The following is a 13,088-nucleotide window of genomic DNA, read 5'->3' as shown; positions in this document are numbered from 1 at the left end:
TTTTTTTTTTTTGCGGTACGCAGGCCTCTCACTGTTGTGGCCTCTCCCGTTGCGGAGCACAGGCTCCGGACGTGCAGGCTCAGCAGCCATGGCTCACAGGCCCAGCTGCTCCGCGGCATGTGGGATCTTCCCGGACTGGCGCATGAATCCGTGTCCCCTGCATCAGCAGGCGGACTCTCAACTACTGCGCCACCAGGGAAGCCCCCATTCAGTGTCTTTTGATCGGAGTATTTAGTTCATTGATATTTAAAGTGATTATTAATAGGTATGTACTTATTGCCATTTTAAACCTTGTTTCCCAGTTGATTCTGTAGTTCTTCTTTGTTCATTTCTTCCTTTTGTTTTTCCTTTTGTGGTTTGATGATTGTGTATTATGTTGGAGTTCCTTTCTTTTTGGTTTTTGTGAATCTATGTATGTTTTTGATTTGTGTGATAAACTTGCTGGGTAGAGTATCCTAGGTTGTAGTTTTTTCCCTTTCAGGACTTTGAATATATCATGCCACCCCCTTGTGGACTGCAAAGTTTCTGCAGAGAAATTAGCTGATAGCCTTATGGAGGTTCCCCTGTAACTGACTCTTTGACTCTTTGTTTTTCTCTTGCTGTCTTTAGAATCCTTTCCTTAACTTTTTCCATGTTAATTATATGTCTTGGTGTGGGTGTTTGGATTCATCTTGTTTGGGACCCTCTGTGTTTCCTGCACCTGGATATCTGTTTCCTTCTCTATGTTTGAGAAGTTCTCAGTCTCTTCAGCAAGTGGTGTTGGAAAAGCTGGACAGCTACATGTAAATTAATGAAATTAGAACACTACCTCACACCATATTCAAAAATAAGCCCATAGGGCTTCCCTGGTGGCGCAGTGGTTGAGAGTTCACCTGCCGATGCAGGGTACACGGGTTCATGCCCTGGTCCGGGAAGATCCCACATGCTGTGGAGCGGCTAGGCCCGTAAGCCATGGCCACTGAGCCTGCGCATCTAGAGCCTGTGCTCCGCAACGGGAGAGGCCACACCAGTGAGAGGCCCACGTACCGCAAAAAAAAAAAAAAAAAGCCCATAAAGACCTAAATGTAAGACATGACACCATAAAACTTCTAGAACAGTACACAGGCAAAACATTCTCAAACATAAATTGTACTAATGTTTTCTTAGATCAGTCTCCCAAGGCAAAAGAAATAAAAGCAAAAATAAACAAATGGGACCTAGTCAAACTTAAAAGATTTTGCATAGCAAAGGAAACCGTAAACAAGATGAAAAGACAACCTAGGGAATCAGAGGAAATATTTGCAATTGATGTGACCAACAAGGGTTAATATCCAAAATATACAAATAGCTCATAAAATTCAGTATCAGAAAAACAAACTCAAAAAATGGGCAGAAGACCTAAACAGACATGTCTCCAAAGTAGACATACAGATGGCCAACGGGCACATGAAAAGATGCTCAACATTGCTAAGTATTAGAGAAATGCAAATCAAAATCACAACGAGGTACCGGTCAAAATGGCTACCATCAAAAAGTCTACAAGTAATAAATACTGGAGAGGAGGTGGAGAAAAGAGAACACTTGTACATTGTTGGTGGGACTGCAAATTGGTGCAACCATGATGGAAAACACTATTACATGATCCAGCAATTCCGCTCCTGGGTATATATCCAGAAAAAAATGAAAACACTACTTTGAAAAGATACATGCACCCTAATGTTCACAGCAGCACTATTTACAATAGTCAAGACATGGAAAAAACACAAGTGCCCATCAACAGATGACTGGTTTAAGAAGATGTGATGTATATGTATATATTATATATATATGTATACATACATACATATATACACATACACAATGGAATATTACTCAGCCATAAAAAAGAATGAAATATTGCCATTTGCAGCAACATGGATTGATCTAGAGAATACCATACTAAGTAAGTCAGAAAGAGAAAGACAAATATTATATGCTATCATTATATGTGGAATATAAAAAATAATATAAATGAATCCATATACAAAACAGAAACAGACTCACAGACATAGAAAACAAACTTCTGGTTACCAAATAGAAATGGGAGGGAAGGGAGGAATAAACTAGGAGTATGGGATTAACATACACACACTACTATACATAAAATAGATAAGCAACAAGGATTTACTTTATAGCACAGGGAACTATATTCAATATCTTGTAATAACCTATAATGGAAAATAGTCTGAAAAAATATATATAATTGAATCACTTTGCTATATATGTAAAACTAATACAATATTGTAAATCAACTATATTTCAATTAAAAAAAGAAATCTAGTTCAGACTAGGCACTAGAGAGAAAAGAAACCTTGAAACACTTAAGGAATTTATACATGCCAAGGTTAAGAGTGGGAAAGATGGCACTTCCCTGGTGGTGCAGTGGTTAAGAATCCTCCTGCCAATGCAGGGGCCATGGGTTTGAGCCCTGGTCCAGGAAGATCCCACATGCCACAGAGCAACTAAGCCTGTGTGCCACAACTACGGAGCCTGTGCTCTAGAGTCTGCGAGCCACAGCTACTGAGCCCACGTGCCACAATTACTGAAGCCCGCATGCCTAGAGCTCATGCTCTGCAACAAGAGAAGCCACTGCAATGAGAAGCCCATGCACCGCAACGAAGAGTAGTCCCCACTTGCCACAACTAGAGAAAGCCCAAGCGCAACAATGTAGACCTGACACAGCCAAAAAAAAGAGTGGAAAAGATATACAAGAAAATAATCACCACATGATAATCAACCAACAAAAGGATAACTTTGAAGGAAAGCTTCTAACCCCCAGGAACAGATCAAGTCAATTTTACAGCAATCTGTACTTTCCTAGGTTAACTTCTAGCTCAGTTTGTGATTATTTAATTATCCTCTCTCCTACTAGACTGTAAGGTCTATGGGAATAGCACCTATGTCTAGTTTTGATTATCATTCTTTTCCAGAGACCGTTAGTACAGTGCTTGGCACATAGTAGGTGCTCAATAAATGTTAGATGAATGTTGTAAGGCAGAAATAATGGAAAGCAAAATATAATTAATTTAGGGTCAACTGACAGAAACATCAGGTAGCCCCAAAAAGTGTTTGGTGACAAAGAGAAACAAATCTCAGTAAATGGAACTATTTGCTCCACAGTAGTTCACAAACATAAAATCTATACATAAACTATTAAGAGATGATTGATAATTAGACAAATCTCATGAGGAAACACATAAAAAACATATTTAAGTAGCTTAATTTCATTTATAAGAGAGGCTGACATAACACCAATTTTTGGTTGTTTTTATTTTTACCTTAACAAAACAAAGCATTTTTTCAATCATATAATATTCGTTCTTGAAACATGGGAGAGGTTCTGCTCCATATAATCCTTACTCAAGGACCAGGGTTCATGACCTAGAACATCAGAATCATAGTGGCAGGAGGAAGATGGAAAAAGAGAATCATGAACCTGTTCTAAAGCCCTTCTACCCACATGTCACTTCTGATTACGTTTCATTGGTTAAAGAAACTCATGTGATCATCTAACTGCAAAGGGTCAGAGAAGTGTATTCCTGCTGATTAGCCAAAAGGAGAACTGGAAATAATTAATGAGCAGCGATCATAACATCATTTTTAATGTTACTTTTACTTTTTACCCTACAGTTTCTTCTAAGCAAAGAATTACTGAAAGAAATATTGCTCAAATCTAACATATAAAGAAAAAATATGCTTAAAAGATTTTTTGCATATGAACTATCCTTATACAATCTTTTTTTGTTATTTCTGTCCCATTCATTCAAACAGAGAAAGAGAAAATATTAACTCATGGAATCTAGTTTGCTAACACTCCAAGCATCCATCTTAATCACTTTCTCAAATCATTAATTGGGGCTCCAGGTTAATATGCTAGAAAATGGGCAGGTTCAAAGGGACAACCAGCAGAGAAAAGGAAGAAGAGGTGGTTCTGAGAGCTAATCCTAAAAAAGTCTGAAGTTTCTTGTAAAAGGAATCCATTCACATTTGCCACTCATTGCCAATATTTCTTTTGGAAGGTTTTTTTTATTCCTTTTAGCACTGCACTCAATATTTACTTTAACCTGATTATTTGAGGATGCAAGTTTTGTCTGATTGTGCCCAAGGCCACACTATTAGTTTTGGTTGGCTCATCACCACTCCATTCATTTAACATGTGGCATGAACACCATTATATACAAAGCATAATAGGGATATAAAGATGACAGTATCTTAACTTTATCTTATACTACTCCAGACCAGAAACATGGGGAAAGCTTCCTAAAGAAATGGCTTTTAGCCAGTATTCAAAAAACAGACATGATCTGGACACATTAAGATTAGGAAAGGAAAAAAAAAAAAAAGATTAGGAAAGGGCATCAATGAAGACTGTACATACAAACCAAGAAAACTTCTAGTATTAAGAATTCTAGAGCATTTGGCATGAAAAGAAGTATAGTGAGAGGTAATTCAAGAAAGGTAAGCTGAGGCAAGATTATTAAGGGTCTTAAAAATTATGCTACAGAGTAGGAAATTTATTCTGTGAAAACCACTCAAGGTTTTGAGTATGGAAGAGATGATGACTGTACCTTAGAAAGATAATTCTGGAAGAGTATGTAGCCTTAATTAAAAAGAACTGAAAATAAGTGATAAAATGTCTTATCACAAGGCTACTGTAATTATCCAGGGAAGAAGTAATGAAAGCCCAAATTAAACTGAAAAGAATTGGTAAGATTGGTCACTGCCTGAACTTGGAGGATAAGGAGAAGTAGAAAAGATGACTGTAAAGTTTTAAGTTTTAAGTCTCCGTAACTGGGAAAATGGTAATGCTGCTAATAAAAATAGATAAAAAAGGAGGAGGAGCAGGTCCAGAAAGGAAGGTAAGTTTGGTTTTGAACATGTTTATTCTTGTTGGCCAGATAGACCTAGTATATGTTTGGTTTAGAGTTGGAAGTGTGAGTGTGAAGTAATTTTCTGGAATAGAATTAACTATTGATCAAAGATACAAATATTTTTATGAGTCTGTTGTCCAAAACAAAAAAAGCCACTGGCAGTAAATGAACATATTCAGCAATTATTTAAAAACAATTAAATTATATTACCTTTAGGAAGAAAAGTATTTTTACATTTGATTTTTTATATAAGAAATAAAATATGTAAGTAAATATGAAAAAACCCTGTCATTCTCTTTTGTAAAAACAATGGACAAATGATCTCTCCTAAAAAGAACAGATACTATGAATTATATTAAGGATTAAATTTTAAGAAATTTACCAAAAAAACAAAAACAACAACAAAACACAAAAGGTTTCTAATCAAGTTCCCTCTTACTGAATTTGTGTTAGCTCCACAAAAAATATACATGTCTAAAATGCCTGATTACCTGCACATGTATGACTTAAGGTGACCAGAAACAAGAGAAGGTGACCTTACAATAACGAAGATTGCTACACACAAAAAAATGACAGCTCCTTACCTTTACTGGTAGGCCACAATGCTTAAATACAGGTGACTTCTATTTACTCTATTGAAATATTTATACCCTTCAAAATCACTCCCTCTTTGTTTTTTGACCCACCTCCTAGAATAACAAAACTAAAAACAAAAATAAACAAATGGGACCTAATGAAACTTAAAAGCTTTTGCACAGCAAAGAAAACCATACACGAGACGAAAAGACAACCCTCAGAAGGGGAGAAAATATTTGCAAATGAAGCAACTGACAATGGATTAATCTCAAAAAATATACAAAGAGCTCATGCAGCTCAATATCAAAAAAACAATAAATGCTGGAGAACGTGTGGAGAAAAGGGAACCCCTTGCACTGTTGGTGGGAATGTAAATTGATACAGCCACAATGGAGAACAGTATGGAGGTTCCTTAAAAAAGAGCTACCATATGATCCAGCAATCTCACTCCTGGACATATATCTGGAGAAAACTATAACTCGAAAAGACACATGCACCCCAATGTTCACTGCAGCATTATTTACAATAGCCAGGACATGGAAGCAACCTAAATGTCCATCGACAGATGAATGGATAAAGAAGATGCAGTATATATATACAATGGAATATACTCAGCCATAAAAAAGGAACGAAATTGAGTTATCTGCAGTGAGGTGGATGGGCCTAGAGTCTGTCATACAGAGTGAAGTAAGTCAGAAAGAGAAAAACAAATACCATATATTAATGCATATATGTGGAATCTAAAAAACGGTACAGATTAACCTATTTGCAAGGCAGGAATAGACACGCAGATGTACAGAATGGACGTGTGGACATGGGGGAGGAAGGAAGGGGTGGTGGGATGAATTGGGAGATTGGGATCGACATATATACACTACCATGTGTAAAACAGATAGCTAGTGGGAACCTGCTGTATAGCACAGGGAGCTCAGCTTGGTGCTCTGTGGTGACCTAGATGGGTGGGAGGGAGATCCAAGAGGAAGGGGATATATGTATACATACAGCTGATTCACTTCATTGTACAGCAGAAACTAACACAACATTGTAAAGCAACTATACCCCAATAGTAAAAAACAACAACAACAAAACAAAATCACTTCCTCTCTACCCTGAGGAAAAAAATTTAAATGCAGCTGAAATAGGATCTCTGAAAAAAACAGAGCAGTCATAGAAGTGCTGCTTGCTACTAAGTTTAAAAAAAAAAAAAAGAATGTAAATTATTAACAATGGTTAGTGATAACAAGGAAGCTTCCCAGGTTCTACCACAGGGAAATTATATTCCTGTTTCCACAGTTTTACTCCATAGTTACAACCTAAGTAGGCACCTGGGAGTCTTTTGTTCACATGATTTCTCCGTCGTATTTTAATGGTAAAATGTTTGTATGTGTGTGTATGCGTGTGTGTATCCTGGGGTTAAAGGTCAGCAGGGAAACCCTAGTTTTCACCTCTTGGGTAATAGCTTCCCTGCATTGGCTCCTCAGACAAAACCATAAATTAATATGTGAACCTATGTGTTCTCCTATTTGGCAAGATTATTCAAACAACAACACAGCAGCAGAAGGGTAAGAGGAAAAATATCAAAACTGAGACCTCAGTTAGTTTTTCTTTATTGGCATGCTTACAGAGAGACACTGAATCTGAAAAATGAACTTACGAAATTTACTAACCTTTTGTATGCTTATAATGTCTTGGCTGTTCCTTATTTTGTATTTTTAGAATACTAGGTGAAATGTCATGTGACCTATCATCTTCAAAATCACCACATCCAAACCCATAGTTCACACGTTGACCAATTATGCTTACATTGGATGTTGTAATCTCTATAAAATAAATAAAATACATAAAAATATTTATTTGAATGATTTAATACCATAGGTACATATCTCTCCTCTAAATCTATCTTGGCTTCTAAACCTTTAAAAAGGTTCAATAACATAATATTAAAAATTATAACATTACAGTAATTTTTAAAAGTTTTATCTTATTTAAAATTTTTATAATACTTTTACCTTACTAGCAGATCAGAACATTTATTATAAGCTATACTATCACATTTTACAAAAGAGCCTTTAAAATTACAATGAAATACAAAATTCAGTGTTTGAAAGAGATAATCAAATATATATATTTTAAAAACATGACAGGCATTTAATGTTTAAACGACACTTTACAGCAAAACAGAATTTTTTTTAATCTAGAATTTTTAAACTGCTTCCTGAGAGAGGCCTATATTCTCCATTTCTCTCTTTTCTCCCATTCTCATGGTCTGGCTTGTGAGGCAATAAACTATATAGGAAAGGAGCTCAGAATCTGGAATTATGCTTCCTGGCATTAAATCATACCACTGCCACTTAAATTGCTGACAGAAGCTGGTCAAGACACTTAAGCTTATTTGTAAAATGGGGATAATAGTAGTAGCTCTTCCAGAACCTCTGTGAGGATTGAATGAAGAAAATGTAAAGGGGTTATTAGTACAGGGACTAGTGTACCATAAATATACAAATGTTATATTCCTAGTTAAAAACAAATCAAACCCTAATGTAGGCCTCCTTTTAATAAATACCTAAAATTTTAATCTACATTTGAATGTTTAAACTGAACACCCTATACTGATACTTTGCAGCTGTTAAAACCACAAAACTACTAAATGGAAAATCCTAGGCAATATATATTTAAGTCACCATCCATTTTTATGTATAGCTGCCATGTAAACCATTAAGTAATAACAATAAAATATAATTTGTTTTTAATACTGTTGAGGGTATTTTAATAAAAACAGGACAGCAGGGAGAGGAGGTGGCTGGTGGCCGCTGGGCTAGAGAGTACTGCAGAGTATAGGGCACTAAGTCAGATTCATTGAGAAAGATTTAAAAAATATCTGCTGTTAAATGATAGAGACCTTCTGGGCATAACATGGATATCTTTCTAAATTCTTCTTAATTTTGATAGTTAATTCATAAAGTAAGCCTCATAAAGATATTGGCTTTGGATGGAAATGCTTTCTACTAATAGTTGATACTAACGTAAAGCTACAGGAAAAAAGCTTGCTATAACAACATTCAGGAAATTCAGCACAATGTGCTATAGTAGGTAGTAGTGGAATCTATGTGGAAATCTTTATTGGAAATGCTGGTGTGAAGACAGAATGAATTTATAATTTTTACGTAATTATTTTTGTTTTTATCTTCAGGTAGTCCTTATTCTGAGCATTACCATTTTTATGTTTCACCAATTAAACAACAATAAACTTGTAGAAATCGGTTGCTTACTGAAAACAAAACAAACCCTATCCCAAAGAAACAAAAAATGTAAACCCAAATTTATAAAATCCTAAACCATTAGCAACTTAACATTTTGGAAGCATATTAAATTTAACCAAGAATATCTTACAGTAAATACAATAATAGTGTTTCTAAAACTTGATCCTAGAAATACCTAACTTATTTGTTAAAAATGCAGATTTCTAACTCTGAAGATTGATTCAGTAGGTATAAGGTGAGGCCCCAAAACCTGTATGTTATATGCATTCCTAGTGATTCCTAGGATTAGGCAAGTTTGAGAAACACTGACTATTAAACAAGTTTAGGAAACATTGAACATCGCATACAGAAGCGTGTATTACTGTAAGACCTATCACTCCACTAAAATTTAAATGACTCACAAGGTCATACAACTAGGGTCAGAGGGAAACTCAAATCTCGGTTTTCTAAATCTACCCTTCTCTAATTCCAAGAATATTCTTCCAAAAGAGGGTTCCATTTTTATAAACTAGACACAACCTGGCAACAAAGTGTCTCTTCAAACTTATATAATTTTTTGTAAAGTAATAAATAATTTATTAGGATAATCAGCCTTAAAAAAGAATTAAAGAATAACTTTATGTATTATATTTCTTTGGGTCTTCCCCTTTAGGAGAACAAATACTTACCAAGTGCCCACTATGTACTAGGTGCTTTATATATGTTATATACTTAGATCTTCACTACCCTTCTCAAGGTTTACATCATCAGATGAGGGAAATAGTTTCAAAGCAATTAAGTAACTTGCACAGAGCAAGAATATGATTATTAAAATATCAAACTGGGATTCCAGCTAGAGTCTTTCAGACTCCAAAGCACATATACATTGCCTTCCTGTGCCTAGTAGAATAACTATCTCAGTCTAACACACAAGCTTTGTGGAAGCCAGTATACCAGACACACATAGCTGAGCTGGGCTTTTATAATTATGACAGGCACTTGTTGGCAATCAGGGGTAAATAATCTCTGGGGATCAAGAATCTGAGAGTCCAAAAAAGTAAAATACTTTTTACTTATATAGTGCAATACCACTATAAAAATGTCAGTGCAAAATGTAATGATATTACAAAAGAGGTAATATCAATTTTATTTGTGAATTGGGAAGGCCTCCCAGAGAAAGCAACTGAGTTGTTTTCACTGCTGAATGGGTTGTGGTGTGGATTTGAGTTCATCCAGAAGAAACAGTATGTGCAACTGCAAAGAGACAGGAAATGGTACTGAAGGTGGTTTGATTTAAATGGATCACAACATACAAAGCAGGAAATGAAAATGAAGCTGGAGATGTCTGCACGGCTCTGATCAAAGAAGAATGCTCTGAATAAATTTAGGCTAGGCAATATAGTCAGTTTTGCATTATGGGAAAGGGATTGTAAGTGGACGAGACTGAAGCTGGAGAGAAATGTTAGGCGGCTAGGTAAAAAATGAGTAAGAGTGATAGTGGGAATTACAAAGAGATGAAATTAAGATATATTTAGGAGGAAGAAATTTAAAATCTTAGCAAACAGATACACACACAGCTTTTTAGGAAAGTAATTATAAGGTAAACCTTAAGGTTGTTAGGACTTTCACACTGAGATCATGCAAAAATAAGTATCATATCCCAACTTGCTATAATTAATTCATAATTCAATAGTTTTACAAATCATAAAGAACATATAGTTCCCATCCTAAATTGATCAGAATTCAAATATTTTTCTAATTTATTACTAATACCTGAACCTATTTTCTAAGAACTACTGTTATAAATTAGTGATTTCCAGGTTAGTTTGTAAAATGCTTAACACAAGATATTTACACTAGTTAAATATTATTTTTAAAAGAAATTGTCTTTTGTGGCCCCCGGTGGTTTCTAAACTATTCTGCACTTTAGAATCACCTAGAGAGCCACCTAGAGAGTTCTCAAAAACTTTGATAGCCAGGTCACATTCTGTATCAATTAAATCAAAATGTCCTGGTGTAGGAGCCAGACCGGGTAACTTATGGGTTTAAAGGGGTATCAATTATTCAGGTAAGTATTTTTTCTTCCAAGAATAGTAAGTATTCTTGCCAAAATGGCCTTTTAAGGAGTTAAGAAGATGGTTAGTCTTAATTAGTAATTACAAAAATTCTAAATCTAAAATACATTTGCCATCATCTTTTAATCATTTAAAAATCATACTTTCTATAAAACATATTTATAAAACAGTCATAGAATACCTGCACTGGGGCTTTGTTCAGCTACCTGAGAGTTCTTATTCTTTGCAGAAGAAAGTCTTGTTAGACAAGGTTTTGATCCAAATGTTGGAAATATGTCTGACCTACAATGAAACAAAGTAATTTCAATAAACATTGAAGATCTAGAGCTATTCAGCATTTTAATATCAAACATTCTCTATACTTTTATTAACTCACTAAACTTTGATAGTGAGGCAGCAACAAATATGATAAACTATGGCTAAGAATATTTCTTATTGGTATTCCTATTTCACCTTTTGAACTTCCAACCTTTTCAACATATGGTCAATCCTTAATTATTCATGAGAGGATTACCAAAGGAAATGAAGACACTACAATTTGTGCTGTTTAATCTTTCTTTGGGTAAGGGGAAAAAAAAAAACCTGACCCAAAGACAGTCCATTCCAGAACTAAGCCAAATGATTCTAATCATCTAGTATATTATCTACCTTCATATATGATATAAAAATAGGGACTTAATAATATTATAAGAGATCAGCAACAAGTGAGTTTTAGCAAATGCCGCTTTCTTCAAGGACTATTTTTTGCTATACTTTCTTGACTTCATAAAGGCCTACAGGCCTTATTTCACAAAGAAAGTAAACTGAAGAATATTAAGTCTGTACATAAAGGGAACTGTTTAAAATCAGTAAGAGCTAAAATGCCAATAAGTCAGTGATGGATATTATTAAGAAGAGATTTTACAAAGGAGTACAATTCTTAGTAGTTGGGTAGGCATATTTGTTAATTGACCTAGTGAGAAATCAATGTTAAATATTTTAAGAGTAATTTCTCTAGACTAGATGACTGTCAATTTACATTTATATTGAGTGTATTTGACTTAGATGAAAGAAAATACTTCAGTCTCTAGAAAAGTGGTTCTCAATAATTTTTCCTTCCCAACCCACGTAAGGATGAAAGCCCTGCACAAGCAGTAGTGACTTTCTTTGGCCATGATTCTTAAGGCAGGATGTAAGCTGGTTGAGAATAATTGCTCTTAAACTAATAAAATAAAATGTGGAAATAGTAAATTCATTAAAGATAATTCAGTCCATAAATGAGGGTATACTGAACTCCTTTCTCATGGAGTTTAATATCTGAAGAGAATAACTCTATGAAACAATATTGCGAATAGTGAATTCTAAATGTTATATCAACAATATAAAATGAACTTTTCTTCCCAATTGCGTTCCAGATTACTTACAGAACCTTGAAACTGTAAGACTATGTAACATAAAATTTCACATTCATGTAAGATAAAGGAAAAACTTTAGGTCTAAGAGATAAATGTATATATTTTAAATGTCTGGTAACTTAATGTAAACATAATTACTTCACCAGCCCACATAGCCATTCCAAATTAATTCTATAAATATATTGCATTATTCTACACAGGTAATTACAACAAAGGAATTTCCAGTAATAAAATATTTCCAACTGCAAAATAAGCTGCTGTTTCAGCTAAAAAATGTGGGGAAGGAAATCATGGAATGAGACAAACCTCTCACAATGGGACACAAAAATTTGGTTTAATTCTATGAACTGCTGAAATAAAACGCCCTTTTACATTAATGTTCAACAGAACATCATCTCTCCTTGGATTATGTAATCTCTACCTATTAGAGGTTCTAGTTCACTTAAGTAAAAATAATGTAAATTTGATTTTAAATATTTACCTCTATATGTAAACATGGATAAAATCAAAGGAAAATGAAATTAAACAGACTGACAACACCAAAGGTTAATACGGATGTAAAACAACTGGAACTCTCATACATTGCTGACAGGAGTATAAAATTGCACAAGCATCTTAGAAAGCAGCTTAGCACTTATTTAAAAAGTTAAATGTCCATCTACCCAAGACCTAGTAATTCTACTCCTAGGTTTTTGTCTAAAATAAAGAGGAATACACCTGAAACACAACACTGCAAAGCAACTATAGTCCAATATAAAAAAATAAAATTTAAAAATAAAATAAAATACAATAAAGAGGGAAAGGATTCCCCAAAATTCTAGAATAGGGTCACAGAGATTTTCAGAAATCAAGGTAGGATCACTGTTTAAGATTTAAAGGTTATTGAGGGGGCTTCCCTGGTGGTGCAGTGGTTGA

The 13,088-nt window shown here is 34.6% G+C and overlaps 1 protein-coding gene across 1 annotated transcript in view; it reads right to left on the bottom strand.

Moving 5' to 3' along the window:
• TOGARAM1 (TOG array regulator of axonemal microtubules 1) overlaps positions 1-13,088 on the bottom strand; it is an 81,561-nt gene that overhangs the window by 36,937 nt on the left and 31,536 nt on the right. The window contains exons 7-8 of the mRNA XM_032623701.1: positions 10,961-11,061; positions 7,133-7,285 (exon numbers count right to left, since the gene is read on the bottom strand). Coding sequence (XP_032479592.1) covers positions 7,133-7,285; positions 10,961-11,061 — 254 coding nt within the window. The remainder of the gene's footprint in view (positions 1-7,132; positions 7,286-10,960; positions 11,062-13,088) is intronic.

This window comes from Phocoena sinus, chromosome 2 (genome assembly GCF_008692025.1).
Source record: "Phocoena sinus isolate mPhoSin1 chromosome 2, mPhoSin1.pri, whole genome shotgun sequence".
NCBI lineage: Eukaryota > Metazoa > Chordata > Mammalia > Artiodactyla > Phocoenidae > Phocoena > Phocoena sinus.
This window is presented reverse-complemented; position numbering and strand designations above follow the sequence as displayed.